The sequence below is a fragment of the Gasterosteus aculeatus genome, chromosome 1, assembly GCF_964276395.1.
Source record: "Gasterosteus aculeatus chromosome 1, fGasAcu3.hap1.1, whole genome shotgun sequence".
NCBI classification, from domain to species: Eukaryota; Metazoa; Chordata; class Actinopteri; order Perciformes; family Gasterosteidae; genus Gasterosteus; species Gasterosteus aculeatus.
In genome coordinates this window covers 7634888-7659692 of record NC_135688.1, presented here as the reverse complement: position 1 = coordinate 7659692, position 24805 = coordinate 7634888, and the positions used below count along the sequence as shown (strand labels likewise).

At 43.1% G+C, this 24805-nt stretch overlaps 1 protein-coding gene across 5 annotated transcripts in view; it reads right to left on the bottom strand.

The window, feature by feature from the left end:
• Window positions 1-748: 748 nt before the first annotated feature.
• gria4a (glutamate receptor, ionotropic, AMPA 4a) overlaps window positions 749-24805 on the bottom strand; it is a 78519-nt gene continuing 54462 nt past the window's right edge. The window contains exons 14-18 of one of the 5 annotated variants that reach the window (XM_078104052.1): window positions 17448-17646; window positions 13865-14112; window positions 10838-10952; window positions 7695-7942; window positions 749-3570 (exon numbers count right to left, since the gene is read on the bottom strand). In XM_078104052.1, the coding sequence (XP_077960178.1) occupies window positions 7697-7942; window positions 10838-10952; window positions 13865-14112; window positions 17448-17646 (808 nt within the window). In that variant the 3' untranslated portion in view covers window positions 749-3570; window positions 7695-7696. Of the gene's footprint in view, window positions 3571-7694; window positions 7943-9418; window positions 9701-10837; window positions 10953-13864; window positions 14113-17447; window positions 17647-24805 lie in introns of those variants that run through there. The other 4 variants (XM_040176379.2, XM_078104045.1, XM_078104040.1 and 1 more) reach the window with 4 other exon arrangements.

The window sequence follows — 24805 nt, the reverse complement described above, 5'->3', positions numbered from 1 at the left end:
GGGAAATACTTGTCAGCAGTAACCCAGCATGCTGTGTGTGTGTGTGTGTGACAGAGATGGGAAATAATGGGAAATACTTGTCAGTGATGGCTCCGCATTAGAGGCGTCGGGTCCCCACGGATTGAAAAACCGAGCCCAGATGACGAAATCACAGCAGGGACTTTTAACACCTGGTCTCCGACGGGGGAGACGGAACACTGTGAGGCTTCACGTAAACGGAACAGATACATTTCAAAACTGGTGAGGCCTAAATTCTTCAGTTATGTCGAGGACATTTCAAAGCCACCGAGTAATTGATTTGAGCCGTGATTTGATGGTTAAATCCCTCATTACAGCCGTGCGGTCATTTTCCAGTCCCCAACGGGCACAATTACAATGGAAATGTTCAAGCTCATGACTTTTCTTTTCTGTCCAGCGCTTTGGTCCAGGTGGAAATATCTTGAGAGCCATGAAACGGATCGGCACACATTGTTTTACACACAATTGTCAACCTGAGGACGGACGTGTGTGGCTTTGACTAGGACATCTTATTGGATTAGTGTGGCATATCAAGTGGTGCACACATTTATGTTTGAACATCGACACCTTTTGACCGACAAGGCGGTCGAGGAGGAAAGGTGAGGAAATGAGTCTGTAACAGAGCTGAGTGACACCGATTAACTCCACGTTAAAGAGAGAAGATGTCAATGTAATATGGTGAACAAAATGACCTCTACAACACAAATAACCACGCAGAGAGAGCAGGTTCAGCATTGATGTTTTACTAGAAAAAGAAACCAAATGGTAAGACAAAAAACAAAGAAGTAAAGAAATAATGTCCAAGCCAGAATGTGTACAGTCTGCTTTTTGCCGTCTACTTATGTGCTGGAGGTGGAAAAAAGAGAAACAGAACAGTGTCATGTACAGTTTCACTGCCTCCCGCTGCGGCGACGGTTTGATCAGCTCCACAAATGTATCGACTGTACGAACTATTTCCAGCACTTCTCTCATGTGGGATTGATGCAGTGCTGCTCCGGGCTGAGAGGAGGGGTGGAAACTGCCTTCCTTATTATTTCCAGCCTACTTCTGTCTGTTAAGTTTCACTTGAATACATGCAGACTGATGCGGTTGAGGTCTGTGCGTGAGTTTCACAAAACAATTAGACTCTTTTCAGTGTTTTGATTGGTTGTGATGTAAAACGAATGTCCAGCACGAGAGCCGGAAGGAATTCATCGGCCGCCATATGCCGTTTGACAGATTGCTATTGCAGGATGAAATCACGTCCTCAACGCGTGCAAACCCTTCTGAGTTTGTTTCAGCTTTCAGTCTGAAGCCGACTTACATCTGATGAGAAGACAAATAACAAAAAGCATCGAGGCGGGAAGGAAAAGCAACACAAATGCTACACCTGCCAAATGTCGGGACAGCTTCGTTTCCCTTATCGCAGTAGCCCATCCTCTCCAGAGGCTCGCCTAAGAGCTCCAGTGCTGAATACTGGCACCTACATGATGTCTCAGAGGGCCACCAGCTGAAGGTTGGTGTTGAGACACTGAAAATCAGTGAATAACTACTGGTGAAACAAACAGACAAACACACATAAAACGGTCCGGACCTCTTACGGTGCTGGAGTGATCTCAGCTAACCCTGTGTATGCGACGACGTGTGTGCGTGCGTTTCTACGTGTGTGTCCGTGTTACTGCCAGATGGACATTCAGTGTTGAGCAGGACACACAGAGACTGTGGCTTATTATTATTCTCAAGTTATCAAAAAACAGCCATAGAACAGAATGTATGCCATGGCCTCGGACAATCTGTGATCAATGTTTTCTATAGCTCTCTATAGACGTATAGATATATATAGATTTATTTATTTGTCGTATATATAATATGTAGAGTTATAAAAAAAGATTTGATCTTAATTACAAGAAGTGGCATTTTCTTTCATATTCATTATTGCAATGAATTGTTATTTAAGATGATTAAAAAAGACAGGTGAGTTCTGTTTTGCTACGCAGTTATTTACAACAGTTTTAAAAAGCAAGCTCTCTGATTCCGATACCGTTCCCCGGGCCACTGAAAAAGACCGAAGATCTCAAATGACGACAAAACTTCCCATTAGAGTCATTAGCTTAAGAGAAATTGAAAACGATACCGATAGTTGCAGTGAAACGAAGCGCACCCACCGTACACCAGTGGTTCTCAACACCTCGAAACAAAACTGCTGCATTCGCCCCCCTGCTGGGAAACAGTCGACGAATGATGAACTTTGATTTACCTTTTCTATTGCTTGTTATTCGGATTAATTATTCCCATTTGCTCCACCACTCGTTTTTCCTTCACCCAGCATCCGTGTTGAGAAGCACTTTGTTTGGTAGCCATTTGAGATCCGCCCATGCCTTCAATTTTTTTTCTTCTTTCCATCACTGAATATACAGTTTAAACTTTGCCTTTGCCATTGAGCAAAAGGTATTCTTCAATTTGCTATTTAGGATTTCTACCGTCATGATGATGCTGTTGATGAAGGACTTAGTTCATTACTACTAGTTTTTCATTTACAAACCCCTGTGAATTCTGTGGCCAAGATCAGCCACACGTGTCTGTTTTTCGAGGTTGCTCCTGTTCACACCTGCATTGGCTGATTACCTCGCTGGTTTTGGAGCAAGAAATCATCCCATATGCGTCGTAAGAAAGCATTTCATTCAATTTGAACCCTCCGTGGCAAAGTAGCAAATTTGCTCAGTCCGAAGGTTCAAGCTTACAGTTTTGTGGTCTTCTAAGGGTGGTAGTACCTGGCACTCTTTGCAGGCGAGTTAAGATGACAATGACCATGATGATGAGGATGAGGATGATGATGATGATGATGATGATGATGATGATGTTTGGAATCTTAATAAGGCGCTGTCAAGGGTGCGGCACGTTAGCCAACACTGTCCAACGAAGATTATTATTATTTTTTTTGTACGATCAGCTGCAACCATCTTTATCATCATCATCATCATCATCATCATCATCATGATCAATTTTGCGGTCATATTCACAGCTCATAGTTAAATTCATGTTCAAGTCCGTGCTGGCTTTCCTGTCGGTTTGTTGATTTCCGGATGGTGTCCTCCCCAAAAAAAATTCAAAGAATGCTGCAGGCAAGTGCGATAGTCTTAGTTGTCCATTGTTTTTTTCTCCATTGTTCACTTTATAGTTGTTTTTCACTCATCTCTTGTAAAAGAAGTCGATGGCAGCAGGAAAGTGAAATGATGAGTATTCTGCAAATCTGTAATTATATATATATTCATGTGTGTATCTGTCTGTGCAAGTTTGTGTTATGCAACAGAAAAATGGCATGTGTGTAATTGCATGTGGGTCTGTTTGCGTCCTTGTCGGAGTCTGTATGTTTGAGTGTCGTTAAGGCACAGAAGGTGTTTTTGGTTTTCAGGGCAGCCCGGAGGAGATCACTGCAAGGCCAGGGTGTCGGAGGGAGGCGTGGCCAGCATGCACGGCTTTGGGGCAGTCTGGCGTCAGTACACGGCCGTTCTCCCCGACACTTCCCGTGATGGACAGACGGGCCTTGTTCCGCATGGCTTCAGAAAAAGACAGCTACATGAGGGAGAGAGTGTGGACGGAGAAGAGAGCAAAGATGGCAGAGTAGAACTTTAGTCTGGAAGAAAAAAATCTTGTCATTGGCATATGCAAAGGTCATGATCTCGTAACACCAGTTCTATTAACACAAACCGCACCCTTGTCTGCAACTCTATGGGTAAACTCTCCTCCGATAACAAGCTTTCTTTGCCCATTGAAATTGTGCATAAGCGTAGCTGGACATTTGTTTCCCGCCGGCCCGACCCCGCATTACAGAAGGCTGCTGGACATTCGATGCCCTCTTCCGGCGAGCGGCGTGGGAGGCCTGGGGGAGGAGGGGCTACGCTTGTGCGTACACAACTCGGCCTGCGCATGGAGCCGGGTGAATGCGAGCCCTGCAACAACGCAACAATATCCTAACTCCACTTATTACCACAGACCCCGCCCCCCCCTCCCTCCACTTCTTTAAAACCGTAGTATATGACTGAATTTGGTAGAGCTATGTGACCCTTCACAGGTCAAAAACACACGGCACACCAAATTACCTGCATCATCAAAGGGCCCTGGGACATGTTGGTGTATGGGGGGGGGGGGGTGGTGTATGGGGGGGGGGGTGGGCGGGCCACAGTGGGAGGATCTTCGCCTGCCTGACTGCAGGCCTGGGAGATGTACTCAATAAGCTATCCCACAAGACATTTCTTGGATGGGGCTTAACGACCATTTCTGAAGCACATGAACAGCTGTTCACTGCGTTGGATGGGGGCCATGTGCTCAACAGAATATTTCAAAGCACGTACTTGGCAAAGCAGATGTAATCCTTGTATCCCCCTTCTATTTTTGCCCCTCACATTAGGGGGGGAGGGAATAGGCACGCAGTCTGTATGTACATACGATGGGGTAAACACACTTTTACGCCCTGATTTGTCATCTCCTCTTATGGACATTTTCAGTTGGCAAACTTGACATCGTGATTGGCGGAAAATGTTACCTTTAGAGTTCAGTAGACGGTGAAGTGAGTTAAAACAACTGTGAAACAGCATATTTTCTTAAAGACAGAAGTTTCTATAAAAACCCATGCCCAAAAAACACTTTCATGCATGTGCCTGTACAGTATAAACACTGAACACAAAGGTATTTGAGGATGCATTCACACACAGAGCCAGAACAGTACTGTGGAAGTTTTAAGAGACAGCAAAGTGTCACAAAATAAGAATTACTGGGCAGTATTATAAAGTGTATTTCATATAGCTTTGGGTTTGTAGAAATCCAAACATAACAATTTTTCTGGGAAGACAAAGAGCATTGAGAGGTGAATGCTACACAATTTATATATTTGTTGGGTGAACTATCTCTCTGACCAAAATTCACCAAATAGCATTTGGTTTTCTAACGCTCTGGGTGCATGTATTTGATTTCAATCAACGTATGAAAGGCAATTCTCTTTGTTCAAACAAACTGAACTGGAGGTACAAATACCTGTGACTTAATATGTGAGTGGATCCCAAACTGCACATTCAAATCTCACAGTGCAAATGCAACAGCATCATATTTGAACCAACAGCAAAAATAAAAGTACAAGCCGGGACAACAAACATGTACATAGCAGACGAGTGGATTTGGGTTGTAGACATCTGCATTTCAAAGGTGACCATGCGTTTCTGGGTTTTTGTAAGCGGAAATATACAAGTGAGGATTTTAAAGCATTTAGAAGGTGAGGACTTTGGAAGAAGACAAAAGGAAAAAACATGAAGGAGTGATTTTTCCTTTAAGGTTTCAGATTTATAGAGAGGGAGTGACTGAGTATACTGCTCTGAGCAGGGTGGCACTTCAACCAGACGGGCTACTCTGTGATGTTTCGCTGTCATGTCTCATATCTTACAATCGGCTGTGCGCCTTTTGACAACACGCGATGAGTAAAACGGGTGTAGCTTGAGTCTCTCTGATTGGTACGTTTCTTAAAATGTGTCTACTGTGACTGAAGGCAAATGTTTGCCTACTCTTCTTTCAGTCAGGGTTGTCATGCTGATGTAGTGCTCAATGAAAGCGCGAAGAAATAACATAACGGGCTACTTTAAAGGAGCATCTAAGAAAACATTCAAGGAACCTCTAGATATATTTAGTCCGAAAACGGTTGTTTATCCGCGGTAAACCTTGTACTTCATTTAAACTTGATGTGACAAGCTGTAGACAGATAACAAATAAATAATAATATTGTGTGTATTACAATTAGCTGTCATTATTTCCGTTTGCTGGTTATTGATCTACTCAAGTTTGATTATCACATTTGACCGTATAATGCCTCTGAAGGTTGGCTAAGCAGATCGTCAAATGGGGGTCCAGTATATTCGGATTGTTTCGCTCAATTGCAACTTTATATCAATAAACATCACAGTCGTGTTTTTCCCAGAGTAGCCGTTCTATAGGAAGTGTTTGCTTCATCAATTATTCCTGCGCATTATACCATCAAGTAACTGGGCTGTTTGGAAGTTGTTAACGCTGGAATGAGTCAGAGTCTCCGTTAGACCATCTGCGGCAGGAGTACACAACTCCAGTTTAAGGGCGACGCATTAAAAGTGCAGTGGATGGATGGGACACAGTGCAGACTGCTCGCCACCACAACTGGGAAATGCCAATTCGGTAAGACTAAACTGTGGCAATGACAGATATTTATCTACCTTACTGGGCCGTCTGTAAACTTGAGTCCCATGTGGACACTTGATGTTTCTGAGAGATTGACATCGGATGTAAAACAATTGATTCTTGAGTCCATCTCAGGTGATCAAAATGAAACCACTCCATCTATTTTAATGGGTTCCTAGCAGGATTAGTAAAGGTTTTCACCACAAGGGATTGGGTTATAATTAACATATTAGATTCAGAGTTTAACATTTTAAAGGACGTAATGCCACTAATTTAAATGATGGCAGCAGGTTGGCTATCATCTATAGACAAAAAGAAAAACCAATTAAAAACTGCTGCAGAGGAAAAACAAAATCCTGATATTTTTCCCCGCTACGTTTAGTGAATCCCATAAAGACTCAAACTTACTTAATTATGCATGTTACCTAAATGGACAAGATTAAATTAAGGTCTTTAAGGGACATTTTGAAAGTGTGGTGTCCTTAAAAGTACCTAAGTGCAGTCCCTAAATTGGTTTGGCTCGGGGTGAACAGACTTTCAGGATCTTTAGAAACAAGGTATTTCACACGCAGTCATGCCCATAGAAGTCTCTGGCATCGCAGGGATCCTACTGGTCCAGTTATACAAATTAGGGTAGACACCAACTGACATAAAAACAACTTAATAGTGTTTTTGAATTCCTGAAATATCTCACTCAGACCCAAATGACTTATGATTAATGCCATCATTTTAGCCAATTAATTTGTAGCTCTAAGCAAAACACATTTAATGAGGAACCCCACAGTAACAGTGAAGTCAAGGTAGTGAATTGGCAATATAGAATTTCTATAACCTTAAAATATATATTTTTTTGGGGGGGGGGGGGGCAGAATACTTTTTAAAGTTGTAACTACTTTATTATTAGAATGCCCTGTTTTACATTCTAATGTAATAGCATAATGCATATAAAATATTTTAAAATAATTCATACTTAATTGGAATTTTAATCAATGATGAAAATTATTGTTAGTTGCAGCTAAATACAGTATACAAAGATGTACTCTGCACAACAGTAATCCCCGAGGATGGAGTTGTGCATCCCTTCTCCGTCATATTTTGTTAACTTTTAGCTGAAGTTACAATGCAGGTGTCTAATCACGTCATGAGCCGAGAGCATCACCATCATCGTCATCATCATCTGCAGCCAAAGACGATGGAACCAAATCTGAGGTCACACAAATACAACCCCACTATGACAAGAGGTGAAATGCTGAAGAATTAAAAACAAAATTTAACAAAACAATATTTAATATCTAAGAAAGATTTTATGAAGAAAGAAAACAGCCAAAATCTTTTAGTAAACATAAAAAGCTATATTGGTTCCACAATGCTTGACCACATCCTCATCACAACACGGTTGGCTGCTGCATCAGCGTCTACAACAACAACACAATGATCTACAGCACCACCACCATGATCAACACCACCGTTACCCCACCTATAGGGGAGCCTCTAAATCCTACCCCTATATCTTGACCCCCTCGGAGCCGTACACGTTGTACCCCTCCCTATAAGTGGCAAGGTTCTGGGTGCTGGGGGAGGGGCTGGGGCAGTGGGGGGGGCTAAGGTCCACCTTCATGCGCTTGGCCTCGGCCCTTGACTTGTAGCAGAACTCGACCAGGGCCACCAGCATGGCCAGGCCCAGGCCGCCCACCAGGATGTAGAAGACCCCGGCCACGTTGGACAGGCTCAGAGCCTGGGAGGACTTGTCCTGGGGAGAGGTAGAGGGATGAGGGTTGGGAGAAGAGATGAGGTGAAGGTGCCAGATGGTGGGGTGGAGATAAAGGAAAAATTGAACGAAAAAAAAAAATGAAGGTAAAAAAGAGATTGGGAAGATGATGTGTTTAGGTCGGTCAGTGAAAAAGAGAATATAGGATTGAAGTTGGGATGCAGTAAAGTGGAATACGGGGGTAAGAAAACAAGAATAATGGACGTGAGGAATCAGAGGGACATGAATGGGTAGTGGGTGGATGTAATGGAATAGAAGGGGGGGTAAGAAGAGAGACAATGGATACACGGGGTTAAACACAGAAATGAATATCGGCTCAGAAAAAAAAGTTATGTTTAGTGTTAAACTTTACTAAAACTGAAATGACATTGGTTAAAAATGTTTACTACTATAACCACAACAACTACTACATACTTTACATCTATGTTAGTCAATACATATATAGAATGGTTCTACCACTGTAGCATAGTAACAAGATATCAGAGCTGCATAAACAAACATTTAAATCAGGTCAAGAACAGTAGGTTTTAATCTGAGAGTTGATTATTCTCACTGCAGTTTGAATGTATTTTAAAAGCTCTAAAACTCTCAACATCTAAGGTGGAGCAGCTCCTATAATTTGCATTATTTTTCTTTTTTTCTTTCTTTACAGAAACAAAATAGTGACATTCAACTATATATTATCCAACTGGTAGATATAGGATGCAACGTTCTATTTTACAAGTCCATACTTTTCTACAAATGTTGTATTAGGAACCCTCTGAAACAAGTCATCATTTGGGTCCAAATTTAGTCAACATTAAGTAGGTTGTGTTGAGCATATTAACAGAGGAAAAAACTGCTCCACTTAAACCCATTTCATTATTAACTTAGTATTCATTTATTATTGAATAAATATATGATGAATTGATTATACAATTAAATGCTTGTCTGTTAAAAAAACGAAAACTTCAGCTGACCTTGTGTGCACTAATAATACATTTGCATAAATTGCTAATTACTTTTGCAATTGAACTTCACCCTATATTGCCCTATAATTAGCACCAAATAACCATCCACGAAACTACAGAGGATTTTAACTAAATAATATGGACCTGTAAAATTAAGCATTACCATAGGTTACTCCAAAAAATAAATGCATATCCTATGCCCTGAATATGTCTTAAACATTAAGGCTAAAAAACAACAGAAGCTAGCAAGTGACAAGTTAAAACTAATTTAATTTATCTACCAGTACAAATTTGTTATATAACTAATATTGCCTTCTGGAAAATGGGCTAGTGTATGAGATAAAAAGCCACAGCATAAATGTGGAAATTGGCCGATGATAATTAAAATTTACTGCAATGAAGATGGGGTTGCCACAGATTGCTACAGAAACTGTGTAAGAATTTGAGTTATCCTGCTTCATATGTAGGTAAATATGGTTCAGCATCAAAGTGCAGGTAGGAAAATGCTGCCGGTATTCACTAAATAGACATTTAAGTCTAGTGTGATCAATCTAGTAAGATCAATTGTTCCAAGCTAATATAAAATATTAAGACAGTAGGTGCAGTAATCTGGAGCGTATTCAGGGTGAGAGTTTCAGGCTAGCGTTCTGAGGGCTGCAGCAGCGTGAGACTGACCTTACTTCCAGAGTCCTTGGGTCCACACTCTCCCTTGTCATACCACCATTTGTTTTTCAGTTTGTCTAAGACTCCTGCTTCGCTCAGTTTCAAAACTGCGAGGTTTACCGGGGTTCTTTGCGTGTAAAAATAACATAAATAACATCATAGGTCATGTTATTTTATGTTATTATGGTATTTCACATTTGCATTGCACAGCTCAGTTACACAGAAAAGTACACTTGTTCACATCGAGTGACCTAGGACGGATCCCACTGAGTACATGTGTGTATGCTCGTTGAGGAGGGGCTGGGGGGCGTGGGGGGAGAGGGGGGCGAGGAGCTAAGGCGAGCTACAGACATATGAGTGGGACCCACCTTTGTCACTCCAGGTAACACACCCATTCTGCCCCAGCTGATGCTACATTAGGCTACAGACAAGTACTGTTAAGTCAGGTCTGTTTGCGTCGGGCGAGCACGGGGCCACAGCTGGGAGAGAGAGCTGCCACACGAGGCACGTTGGAATGTTTGGCTGATTCCGTGAAGTCTAAAGACTTTGAAGGCCGCGAGGAAACTCCTGTCCTAAAAATACACTTGACTCTATGAATAAAAAAAGAAGTTATGCGCTTCGGTTTGGTGTGTTTCTTTACTTCTTGCAATTTAATTTTTACTCAAATCTCCTCCTCTTCTCTCTCGTCTCCCCAGAGCTGCCACTCGGGTGCAAATATTCCCGTCTTAACAGTAATTGCTGTCTTTATCTCTCCACCTTCAAACTCTGTCCTTTCGGAGGGGCAACACCGGATCGGTGAAAATGTTTTTTTTTTTAATCATGAACGTGTGCTTGATTCACCCGTGTCACGAACTCACTGGCCAAAGGGACAAATGTCCCTGCGTGATCATGAAAATGAACACATTTTAATGATTCAACCGCAAACGATTGCATATTGATCTTAAAATAATGTCGGGTGTCTCATTTCTTGTGACTCAACAAGCTCAAGTGTTGTACCTTTGCCACTGGGTCTGATCCTTTTTTTATATAAAAAGGCACACCTCACTGACAGCAGATGCAACATTGTGCCTCTCTCTGAAGCTGCAGGGCGTCCCAGGGAGACATTACGGGGTCACTTTTGCCCTCCCTGCGTGCTGCTTTACTCTTGCCAGGGCAGATGCATGCATTACACTCTCGGTACGGGGGGGCCGCGCCGCCAGCTAGCTGGCGGGCGCCCCCCCCCCCGTCCCCCTAGTGGTGGTGTGGTCAGACAGAGAGGGCTAACCTTGGAATCCCCTCCCCCGCTGCCACATTCTCCTTTGTCATACCACCACTTGTTTTTCAATTTGTCCAACAGGCCCTGCTCGTTGAGCTTTAGCACGGCCAGGTTGACCGCATTTCTTTAAGTAAAAAAGGGAGGGACAGATAAGATAGTTTGGTCAGAGGTTGGAGGGACAGACAGACAAGATGGACGTGGACCACAGCCAGAAGGAAAAAAGGGGAGGTGGGGGGGGGGGCAGAGAAATTAGGAGGTTCCGTGTAAGACTAAGGCGGTTCAGTGGGGAACGATGCACCCCAGGCAACGTCTGTCTCTTTGACTCTCTTTCTAATTAAGATACTTAAAAAGCGCTTTGATTGACTTTTTCTGTGTTTGTTTGCTCACTCGCGACGGGCTGCACCAACACAAGATGCACCACGTTGTAACATTAGGTGTCTTAACCAGCTCTCTGCAGCCTGCTGATGGTGCTATTGTCTCCCCCCCCGATGCTCTCCTGCCTTACTACGACTCTCTGTGTGTGGTTCTGGATATGTGTGTTACTCCAAACAAAATCCAGATACACAAGGCTAAATATCAGGAACGCATGCTAATTCCTGTGTGTTCTTCTAAGCCCTTCATCAACTAATGATGATATTGAAATCAAGGATTTACTTCTTTTTTTTATAATCTCCACCCGTTTTTTGACAGTGTGGCTGCCTGGCAATATGCATTACATTACATTACATTATATATATATTTTTTATTCTGATAAAGTATATCAAAGATTATAGTAGATTGATCTGAAAGCAGCATGTTTAAATTGCTCCAACAACCATCTCACTATTCCTGCGAAAGTCTCAATTGCCTCAAACGTGCCTGCTCCCTTAGCGCCAGAAAAGTGTCTGCAAAACATTGCTGCGGAGGCTGAATGATTTTGCCAACTTATCTCATGTATGCCCTTTATAATTCATGTTTTGTCCTGCTTTTGTTTTTCTTATACAAGAAATGTCAGTGCAGTTGCTGTCTGCTTGTTTTCTACTCTGCCTCTTTGCCCGTAGGCGTCCACCTGGAAGTCGTCATCACAGAGTGTGTGAGAAGACTGCAGGTAAGAGCGTACCTGTGACCGAAAGGTTGTCAGTTTATAATAGGAAAGTGAGAGTAAAACTTCTTAGCGAAGACATATAAGAGATTGAGAAAGAGACAGTGTTCTCTGGGGTGATCATATCTACAAACCATGACTGATCTCATCAACAAAAGAGGTATGGATGAAAACAGTTCAAAAATAGCTGTTTAAGCCATTATGATAGCAGTCACATAACAATAATCAATTCAAAAGCAGCTATATATTCAGAAAAAACATACAGTCCTAACATCACCAGTATTCAACCTCTTTCTCAACATCATCAAGTCAAATTAACAGCATAATTAGCGCACCGAGAGGAGAGGCAGGCTCACCTGACCTGCCTCCTGTGCACCTGTTAGATCGGGTTCCCGCTGATTGAGAGAAGCCAGAGACAACCGTGGATAGTCCCAGAAATGTCTTCTGAAGGGGGCTTAAAAAAAAGAGGACCTATTCACTCGCTGTCTGTCACTTTTCCCTCATAAACGGAGAAACCGTTGTGTAAACAGCAAGTGACTCGGGTTCAGTGGAACTTGTTTGCACACTACACAGGGGAAAGTTACAGGACAGGATGTGAGGCTAATGTGCTGTTTGTCTTTTACTTTTCACGAGACAAATCTGAAATGCTGGAAGAGAGAGATGGAGAGAGAGAGAGAGAAGGGGAGAGCAAGTGGTCCGGCTTTGCTGAATTTGGCCAATTTTCTTCCCTCAGTCACTTGTAACATCGCAAAGTCTCGGTATATTGCTGTCACACAGGCAACGGGAAAAAATGAATTACTTGCACTGATATTGTAGTTAAACAGACAGGGGCTGTTACTGTAGGCTCAGTATCTGCTGAGGTGAAATCAAAACAAGAGGACCAACTGTAGAGCGTAAACTCACTTTCTCATCACTTCCTCCAGCTTATGGTTTCTTTTTAAGGGTTACACACCGTGATGTGCATTTTATTCAAATAAACTAATGATTACTTTCGGATCTGGGTTTATTTTGTTGTTGTCCAATTACCATTAATATGTTTTTTGTTTAGTCTGTGTACAATTGAATGAACTATTTTCGTTTTCTCTCATTTATAGCTTTTGATGTGGGATCCTGTGTTATTTTTAGTTTCTAGTCCCCCCATTGGCCAGGCCCCTCTACTTCCTGTTTTTCATTTTTCGCCTCCTGTTCTTCTATAAATTCCCCCTCAAGGCTTTGGCTGCAGCAGCAGCAGTCTGAGGTTCTGCCCCTCCTTGCAGTCAATTTGAGTAAATAAATCTCTTCAACAATAATCATGACCATCATCATCATCATCACTATCATCACTATCATGACTTGCATCACTGAGGATGAAAGGAACAAAGAGACGAGACGGCAGACAAATGGACAAATTTACCTGCGAGATGGCCCTGTGGAAAAACAGAGTGGTTAAAACAGGAAAGACGGATGGGACGTGTCCATAGAGGGATAGACAAATGACAGCGACAGAGGACACAAAAATGGAGCTAAAAGGCCCTAAAAGTACAAGCGTGGATGGAGAAAAAATGCTTGAAGAGGATGTCAGCATGTCCAAGTGTAAATCAAGGAATCAAGCAAACAAGAAAGGATGAAAACAAAAAAGAAAATTGGCATATTCAATGTACAATACCAATAGTATCGCTGCTGCTGGGTGAAAATCTATGTCTTTTGGAGTTCTTAATGATAGAAAAATACATAAATTGGACTGGTGACAAAATCGCTAAAGGGAATTTTGTAGTTGTTATGACGAACAATCAATATCCGAATAATGGTCACCCGTAACTGAATCCTCCACCTTTTTGTGGGGGATTTTCACCCGACAGCAGTGACAGGTGTATCTATGTGAAGGGTAAAAGGCACAGCAGGGTAGGTGGAATATCGCAGCAATAGGACAGTATCAGCTTTGTTACTGTCTCCTATTGTCACACTATTCCACCCACCTTAACTGTGAGCCTTTCGGCGTAGCAATCCCATATCCTTTGGAGTCAAGGTTCCCCCCGACTTTCATGGTGTCACACGGCTTGCGCTGCTCCGTGTACTCGTTCATGGTGGACTCCAGGAGGAACGCGTACTTCCCCTTGGACTTGCGGACCCTCGCCACGCCCTCCGCCGTGGTTTTGGTGAAGACGGTTGGTTCGGCAGACTTCATGTACGACCACATTTTCTCGTACACGGCTATTTTGGACCTCTGTGGTGCGGAGGGGCGGAGGGAGGAGAAGAGCGGGTGTTAATTAGGGATGAGTGGGCATCTTTCCGCTAACATACCAGGCCAGATTGTCTGACAGATGACCGATTTCATAGTCCAGGGCGGACAAGATCACCAGGGGGAGAGAGTCCATCTAGGCCAGACCGCTCATGGCCACATAGCTTTGGTCCAGACCTTGAAACAAAGTGACTAAATGCCCAGCCTCTATCGGTGAAGACCTGACCCTACTCTTCCTCCTGCAACCAAACCATCTCCCTCCCCATGCGTCTGACTTATCACTGACCAGAAAGCCCATAAGTACAATGTTTATTGCTAAGGTAGCACATGTGCTGTCTCTAGTGTGCGCTCTGCCACAGAATGTTGTGTTCACTTCAGGGATGCATAAGCGTATTAGAAGGTTTAGTTTAGAACCATTAATACACGTAAAGTAACAAACAACAAGAATGACATTCAATTGTATTTATATATTAGAGATGAGTGCTTTTCCCACGTGAACAACATAAACAACAGCATACTTTGGAGATTAAGCTCGTGCAAAGTTCACATCATTAGTTGATGTGCTTTTTACTGCATTTCGTTTATTGCTCCAGAGTTGTGTGATGTGGAGAAAACAGCTGAGGCTGATTGTTCCTTTCCTTTGAATACAATTACCCTCGTGATGGAGGGCTCCGTCTTCCATCTTCCAGTTTGATCCTCTGGCACATAATGATATTTAAAACCACATTTGAAATGTAACACTACACCTCCCTCGGCAAGTCAACCATCAGTCTTACTTTAAATGAGTTTATGACTGGAATAGTTGCATACTGATCTGGTTTTGCGGTCATTAATTCAGACGACCAATGTCAGAGGACATTGTTCTGGTGTGATGCAAAGGATGGTATTATATTCTGGGCATGTGTGTGTGTATGTGTGCACGTGCACCAGTCTATACAGTGCGTGTTTGTATGAATTCACTGCATGTGTTCACTCAAGAGTGAAAATAACAAGCAGAGGAGTCAAACTGTCATCCTCCGCAAGCATTCTGCTTCTTTCTTGTCTTTCTCTCTCGGTGATTAAGCATTATTCTGTCGCTTTGCGAGCTACAAGCCGCGGCCTGAGCCACAGAAACCAGAGCCTGGGGGGCGGGAGGGAGGTCTGGGGGGGGGGTCTGTGTACGCCTGTGTAAGTGTGTTACTGGTGCGTGACGGACACCTATTCCATTATAATGTCACACACATCGATAAAGACCAGCAGGACCCTCCTCTCTCCATTCTACCTATTCTCTCTCTCTCTCTTTCTCCCCATTCATCATTTCTCACTCTGTTTAGAATCATTAATTAAAAAAAAGACTTCTCATCATCACCCCCTCCAGTCCTTCTCCTTCCTTAATCCTCGTTCCTCAGTCCATTCATCTTATTTTACTACGCTCCATTGTTTCTGGCCACAGCAAAAAGGTGTATGCACTAATGTGTGTTGTGCACTGTGTGTATTTGGATCTGACTGTATGTGTGTGTGTGTGTGTGAGTGACGATGAAGGGATGGATGTGTGACAACGCGGTGTGACTCTTTCCATATTCTTTAACAATGAGCGAGGGGGGGAAGGAGGAAACGGATGCTGCAAGTCACCTTCAGGCATCCACGCCTCGGCCAACGCCTTTAAATATACATCTTACACACACAAATCTGCTCTGCACACTCACACGCACACATACATGGCTACGTATGGGGCCGAATATACATATGGGCATACCTATAGTACACACACAAATATACTGACGCACACACACACAGACACACACACACCGATAATTAATGGTGGTGGCGAATCCCCCTCAGCTGTGGGAGAGTAAATTGCTTTTCACCCTCCACAGATTTCAGCCGGCTCGTTATGTTGATGATGCCAGAGCCGCTCACAGAAACACAAACTGTCTGCTACAACCTCCCCCCCTCCTCCACATCCGCATGTACACACACTGGTGCACACACATTTTCAAAGCATCACTTCAAGTTGGTATGTATATATATATATATATATATATATATATATATATATATATATATATATATATATATATATAATATATACGCATGTACACAAGGCATGAGTGGACAAACGATTCTCAATTTTCCCACAGAGCGTGACTACCCAACGGAGCAGATTTGTTTTTGCCGTTGTCTGCAGAATCATTCTTTTTTTTTTTTTTTGTCTTCATCAGCTTTGTACCCATTTGTGTTTCTACCTTGCTTATGTAATTGCAATCCACTGGAGTGAATAGGCTAATGGGTGAAGCCACTACAGGTCTCCTCTGGGCCACTTCACTCGCTGTAATTTCTTGCGCACTATTTTTTACGGCAACAGCTCCCGGCGGACTTTTCTGTTCCCGCTCTGTCCACCTCTACTGCTCATCTCTACTTCACTGCCCTTTATTTTGCTTTATTTTCATTTTTAGTATGATCGTTGCTTCATCTGACGGATTGGAGACGAGAAACCTTGGTGTGAACTTTGATGAAGCCCATCAATTCACGCATTTCAGCCTCACTTAGCGTAAAGTAACGCTCTCCGTTCAAAATGAAGGAAAAGTCATCTATTCACCCCTTCCACCCACCTGCTCACAGTAAATTGGTTTACATTGTCATTTGTCACTTGTTCTCGTCCCAGTCGGAGCTGGTTTCTGCTGCTTGATTTTGGTCTGACATCAATAAAAGCAACACCTCCCTCTCATTTGCTTCCATGTGTCTCAGACCAACTCCAAGATGTTGGGTTTGTGTTTGGAGCTGTGATCCCCTTACATGGTGCAATGTTCTGTGTGGACACCTCCACCGTGTTCATGCCTTTTTTTATGCTGCACAATGAGTGGTCGATAATGCGTTATAGATTGCACGGAGGTGAAGATTGGCATTTCCCCACCTCCAAGGGACACAGTATGCTCCATGATATTTAAATAACGAACGAAATGAAGACCACAAGCACTATGTATGAAAATGTACATCCATGTCTTACATGTTTTCAAATGTTATGGAACCTGGATTTTTGTACATATTTGCTCGCTTTTGGCCTTTTTTTGTACTTTGGAATGCAACCAAAATGGGAAGCAGCTCGTAAATACAACTTCAAAGCAACGCTAGTGGTCAACACCTGTGTTAAAAGTTTCAAATACAGTTCTGTAAGCATATAAATAAGCTGTGTTAAGTTCTGATCAGGATTCTAATAGTAGCATCAACATTGAGACCTGCTGCTTATGTGGAGCTTTTCGCGTTTCAGCTCGGTGGCAATAACTCGACTCAACTTAAGTCCGACACCACTGAAGAATTCACTGAGTGTGCAGAGTCCATACCCGGAAGAACTCCTTGGTAGAGCCCGAGTCCAGAGTCCCGTAGGCTATCTCTGTCTGTTTGGCCAAGTCCTCCGCGCTCTCTATGGGCGACACCATCCTCTCCACCGTGAGGAAAGCGGCCAGGTTGGCCGTGTAGGAGGAGATGATGATGAGGGTGAAGAACCACCACACACCTCCGACTATTCGTCCAGACAGAGACCTGCATAGGAGATAGACGTCGGAGAGGTGGGGAGGAAACAAAAGGGGAAGAACGACGACAGAAAGAAAAGGATTTGTAGGCGAGAAAGTAGCAGAAGGAGAAGAGGGACGACGAGAAATAGAAAAGGGAAAGGAAAAATGATCAAGGTTAGTTCCCGAGTCAGAGAAATGCAACACAACACGCCATGGTTTAATAAAGCATTTTCGCCACCTAACTGTGAAAAAGATAGTTGCGGCAGAGTAATTGTGTTCCCGAACTTGAACCAATTGAGCGCTAACACTAACAAAGGCGCCATGAAACAGATTGTAATCGGGTCACTCCCACATCTCTCTCATCCTCCTTCACGTCTCCCTTTCCTTGTTTACTCGCTTTATCTACCAATTGCGAACTGAAGCATCAAAGTAAGTGGCAATTTGTTTTGTTTGTGTAAACTTGTTTGCACTGGGTAAAATGGAAGAGAAGAGAGCGGCCGAGAGTGAGCATTTTAAAGAAATACGAGGGAGAGACGAGAGAAAGAAGTAACATTTTTTCTTTTAAGACCTTGAATTTATAATAGGTACAAAAAGTGCCATAAAAATGTCCGTGCTTTAACAAAGGTTAGAAAGAAAAAGGAGACGCTACTGGGAAAAAATATTTTTTTTAATTTTGATTGAATATGACGTGTATGAGAGCCATCACATTTACGGAGAATTAAAAGGAAGACTTGTAATATTTGGTTTCAGGTCTTACAAAAAAGAAGTGCGGTTCAAGAAAACATTTGGAGAGAAAGGCCTTGTTGCATCATCTAACATTCAGATGACAGATATTTCAAAGGGCAGGTTAAATTGACTTATGTTTTTCATTTACATTAATACAATTTATCACAGTTATTCAGAGCTGAGGTAAAGAGCAGATATGGTTGCTAATTGTTTGTTAGTGACCCCTCTGACATGGCGCACAATCCATTGAGCCAATGTTAATGTGAAAAATATGGATTACAGCGGCATTAACTAACTTCTGCAGAAAGCCTTTTTTTTGCCCAACATTTTTGTTGCTGTTTGGTAAAAGCCCCCTGATGTAAAAGCATTCATACACAGATGATTTTAGGACGGGTTTTAAGGAATGCGGCCCGAATTTCAAGAAAGGTGCATTGATGACTGACTCGGCAAAAGATGTCCCCCTTTGGAGAAACTTGACATTCTGCAGCAAACCTCTCAATCCTCAAACACACACACACACACACACGGATGCGAGTATAAATTGATGGCATGTGTCCTTGAGGTATTGATCTGTTTACCTGAATGAATGCATCTGGCATACACTGTATGGATTCCTGAGAAAGAGCTGTTTCATTTCATACTTATTAGCGGACAGCGGGGATGTTTTCTTTTTATCTGGAAAGATAGAGATCATTTTTGACTGAAAATGTGACTCTCAAAACCAACGGCCGACATGGGCGTCTAATTTAATTGGTTCCCTTGTAAACAGGCAGCGAGGGGCATTTTTAATCTGTTCAGATGGAGTGAAGGTGTAATTACGGCGAACATCCGAAGGGAACGGTGGAAGATAAAAGCAAACCACGGCAAAGGAAGAAATAGGAAGACAGATGAAGAGATGGAGAGAAGTTTCAAGGGCAGCTTGACAATCTGTACGTTCATCACCGTCATGATTTCACCAGAATGTGAGGAAACTGGAAGCTTTGAGCTTCAGAACTAGATGTGTTTAATAGTAGACCTAAATAGCCTGCAAACTGCAAAACCTTAGTGGATCTTTCCTCATGTACTATTCGGGTTTTACATTGTGGGGCAATACTGCAATCGATTGTTACATCCAGTAACTACTTTTCTTCACATTTTATTTTTGCTGTGAGGGTTAAGAAGGACACGTCCAGCATAGAGGAGTGTTAATTGCCACTTGAACAATATATTCCGCCTCATATTTGCAAGAGAACTCTGCTCGTTCACTGCAGCAGCTTTGCTTCAATCTGTGAATGCACAGTCCTGGGAATACAGAGAACATGTCGCTGTGAGTTTGTAGCATAAGACAGAACACCTGATATAGTTCTTTGTCTCGGTGGGCATGAAAAAAATAACAAATCTATAGAAAAGTGAAAAACTATTTTTGTTTGAGAACATGATTGGCAGTGTGTATCTTTTTAAATGTGTCTAAATGAAAAAAGAGAGGAATAAGTTATTCACTAGTGTTTGTCCTGGGAGTGAAGTTTACCTTCTGGAGGCTCCAACCGAATGAGACTGGTAGAGTGTGCATGCAGGCCGCTTAGGAGGCGACATGCACATGCGTTTGTGGCAGTGCTAACGTGCGTGTTCCCCCTGTGTGTAGCTGTGTTGTGTGTGTGTTGGTATGCAACAGGCAACATGTTCGATGGCGGCTCATGTATCATCTATGATAGCCGACAGATTGCCTCCCCAATCCTCTGTTTGAAAGATTAATGGCACGCTGCTCCCCTCTCCCGCTCTCTCTTTCCCTCTCAAACACACACTTTGTCACCCCCCCCCCCCCCCGCCCCACACACACACACACACACACACACATTTTCTTTTCATCCACTGCATTTTTGAATTCCCTCACCTAACATATGTTTAAGGCTTTGTGTGCTTTTGATCTTGCACGCTAGTTTTTGTTTTATTCTTAGTAGGACTAATGGAAGACAGAGATCAACATCAACTTCTCACCTCAGGTCACGCTGTCTCACAATCATCTGAGAAGAACATCTTGGGAATGTAATGTAATTGCCATAAGAGCACACAAGCACATTCAAGCAAACACATGCACATTAATCGGCACCAACACATACTTACATACATACATACATACAAGTACCGACCCAAAACCACTAAATGAGCCAGCGCCGGATAGTTGTTGTCAGTAAAACAGTAACCGGATTTATAAACATATTTTTTTAATGATATAATATCACATATGCTGTAGCAGTTTTACATGTGTGAAGTGTTGCAGAAGCGCTGTTCTTTGGATTAATGGTTGGCATTCTCAAAGTCCGGATATTTCTGGACTGAAAAAGGCAGATCAGTGTGTCCCTACAACAACTATTACTGGTAAAAACAGTTTGAGTCACCGACCTTGAGATCATTAATCAGTAAGCTTCAGTGCTCTCTAGTTAGTTAGTTAGTCCAACCGTTAGCTGTTGCTGTCATTAACTATTCAACACACCCGAGGCCATTAGCTCAATACTTACACACGACACATTCACACACACACACACACACACACACACACACACACACACACACACACACACACACAAACACACACACACACACACTCACAGTCAGAGGCAGAAGTGCTCTCACCTAGCAGCAGTCACATGCACATCCGCACACAGGAGAGCTGTAATGTCAGACGGTTATTGACGGAGACAGATCCAATCCCTCTCAGATGTTCAGTTCACCTCTCTTTACCCCTCTTACATTTACTCTCAGTCTTCCTTAATGCACAACATGTCACTTTTTCTTCGGCCCTTTTATAGATTTCCACTTGAGAAAGAATTCCTGACCCATCACCTCACTGCCCATCACCATGTCACCGCCCCTGGCGAGGGAAGGCGACCCGATCGTCGCACAACAAACACAGAAGCCCGGGCTGAAATATGACAGGTGTGTGTGTGTGTGTGTGTGTGTGTGTGGTGAAAATGCCATCTCAAGGTCACTCTAAAGTGTGTGCGTTCAGGTCTGCTTCCAGGCATTAGCTTCAGCTTGATGAAGGTGAAAGAAACAGAAGTCGGTTTACAAAAGATCGAGGACGCGTTTGTCTCACAGAAAATAAAACTTTTCTTATCATGAGCACGCACACATGCCAGCACACTCACGCAGTAATTTGTAGTTATAGAAAGATCCATTGACTAAGGTGACGATAGACCACAAAACAGCATGAAAGGCCTTTAGTGGAAGAGCAAAAAAAAAAGGCTCCGAGAAACAAAAGAAAGAATTACAGATGGATCAAGAAGGAGGAGGCAAAGTGGGTGAGTTGAATAGAAGTGTGTGTGTGTGTGTGTGTGTGTTGTACTGTGTCTGCCAGACTGCAGAGATGACTGCAGCAGGGAGAGAGGGACCCACACTGAATACCAATGGACCTATACGGCAGCTTACTACACAATACTCCAACCCACACAGTACACACACACACACGCCGAGTGTTTAAAGTCAAACAACCAGTGTATTAGATTGAGAGCAGTTAACAGACAGAGACTCCTAATAATGGTGAGAAGCCAACCAGAGATAAAAATATGAGATAAATGTGAAAGGCATTTCAAGCAGTCTGTAAAAAGAAAATCTACCTGCGCCTCCTTGCCTTTCTCCCCCCGGCTGCACAGTTAATGACAACCTCAATGCCTGATACCCACCGGAGACGGTACAAGTGTGAGGGCGGATGAAATGGATAATACCGGTGCACGGAAGAGCATCCTGCGGTCGGACGAATGGAGGATGAAACTAGTAACGAGTTGAATATGACACATTTCGTGAGGCAAAGAAAGTAGTTGGTGGAATGGTGGAAGGTACTCAGCGGGTCCAATTTGCAAGCGCTTACGTAAAATACCAACCACTGCATTCTGACTCATATGGCGTTGATAGAATCACTTTAGTACGTTATTTTGTGTCAGAACAGATTTTCTTTTAACAGTGTTTAATCATTCATCGCAGCCACCTTGTGTAAGTGCCTTTTAAGATCTACTGTGTCATCGATCCACACACAAACTTAAGCTCCACCGGCCAACATTTCTTTGTAAAGTTACAGCTGCCTTTTTGGCCTAAACCAAGCGTAAAAGAGTGCTACTGTAATTGAGACCCTGTGGATTTGATACTCTGGCAGAGTGTAGAGCAACTCCTATTCTTCTACTCTCTTTTCTGAGTGAATTACTGAGGGAGAGAAAGAGAGAATAAGCAAACGTGTCTCGCAGTGTCCTTGATGTTGTAATGAAAGTAACTTTCAAACATCTGATATTTCTGTGAGGTTGAAAGATGCGTGCAGGTTTACGCTGACGTAGTGACTCGTATAGCACATATCTGCCAACTGAAGTAGGCTTTCCCATGTTGTCGGCCTGCAAAGGCGAACAAGGCAATGGGAAAGTAAATGTACTGAAGAATAGAAAAATGATATGCTTGATGATGATGTGCACGATCTCCTTTTTCTAAGAGCCTGATGCAGTGTCACTGCGGAGAACGGTGTCACGGCGAAGGCTCATCCATCGGGATTTCATGGCAGAAAGCCTGGTCTGAAGGATTATATCATTTATTCATCAATTAATCGAACGAACATGTTCATTTTACTCTTCTGCCACTGTCCTCCTTTTGTAGCATTATCAGAAATTGTGTCATTACTTAATACCAGTCAGTCAGCTCGCGCGGAATGGTTATAAATGGGTACAAGTTGGACTACATGACGTCTGAGCGAGTCAGTCGGGCCTCATCACTCACTGCAGAGCACACTTAAGGTCTCGCATGGAGAGATTAGGAAGGAACTCTACTAATCAGCTGCTGCAGGTGACTGCAGCGATGATGGGACCGGGATGCTCAGGGTGAGCGATGTTGCAGCAGCAGCTTAGGCAGAACAAAAGGTTCAGCAGAGCGCGGCACATTAAAAAGCGAAGTGTGGTGGTGAAGAGTGGAGTGCGTATTGTGCGCAGCACAACTTGACTTCGGTGTGTATTTTTTTGACATAAGATGTGGTTGGATGACACCTTCTACCAATTGGTTCCTTTCAACATCCGCCGTTGTCCTCTGAGTATCTTAATTAGAAATGCCACAAGTGATTTTTTTGACCATTTGGGGACATTGGAAAGCTGCTGTGAACACGACATTGTGGAGTCATCCCCCTATAGATCAATGTAGCTGAATTATAGCTTACTTATACATCTGCTACTTAGAATCTAACTCCAAGGAAATATGTGGCTCTTAAGCTGCCCAATGCTCGACTACGGCCTTTTAATTTAAGTGTTTGTGCTGTGGAAGAAAACAAGAGCAGTAATATTGAACCAAAACAGTGTCTGTGCTGTTTTGGTTTGGTTGAGCTGAACTCATTGTAAGCTCGAGCTATTTGACAGGAGCTGCAGGTTTATTCTTACGAGCAACACCTTTCGCCCCACTCTTTTCATATACACGCCATTTAATACACTGTTCTGATAAGAAAATAAATGAAATCCATTTGGAAAAACAAACGGTGACTCAATTTGCCTTCAATCTGCCGTCTGAACAGCCTGAGAACAGAGACGTGCCACTAAACACACCTGTAGAACCTACTGCCTTTGCTCTGTGTTGAATCATTGCGATGATTCATTAGACATCAGCTTGGATTTACATGATCAATCGTCATTGTTTGAGCTGTCGTCAAGCGGGAGAGACGTAGGCGGTTGTGACGTTCTCGTTGAAACCTCCTTGGAACCATGAAGAAAAGATGAAAGATTTCTGATTGCACTAATGGAACCGGGCATTTAGGACTGCGGTAATCTTGGTCGGGCTTTATTGCAAGTGACATGGGCCAGGTGATTTATATGACAAACACTGGCCTCGCGTTAAGCACCACATTATCGCCACGGCAGCTGTAGCGCACGCACACACAGCCACGACAAGGCGAAGCCAGCGATTGGAGAGGTCGCCATGCGTGTGTTGGATTGTTGTGAAACTGCCGAGTGGGTGTTTTTCTGCATGTGCCCATGAGCAATGCTAGAGTGTGAAATGTTTGTGTGTATTTACTCTGTGCGCATATATCGTGTGTGTTTTTGGTGTGTGTGTGTGTGTGTGTGCGTGCGGCTGGTGTGAGTCTTCTTTCCATTTTGTGTGTCGCGGATAGAATTGGCCTGTCAGTCACAGTGTAGCGGGGAGGAGTAGGAGACGACAGGTGTCGGGGAGCGGGGGAGGAGTGTGAAAGAGACGGAGGAGAGAGCGCAGGAGGAGGTCGAATGAGAAGCAGAACAGCCAATGTAGAACTTTTTATTGCTTTCCCAAAATTGAAATGTTAATGGGGGTCCAGCGGAAACGTTTGGAAGATACGCTTTTTAACGAGATTTTAAAGCCGAAGTAAAGCCTGTGAGATGAGAACCAGATTCTTAAAGATTATACGTGTCAGTGAGTCTGGTCATGAATTAAAGTTATTATTGAAACAAAGAGGCTTTCTGAGGTTAAAGAAATCGGAAAGCCGTTTAATACAT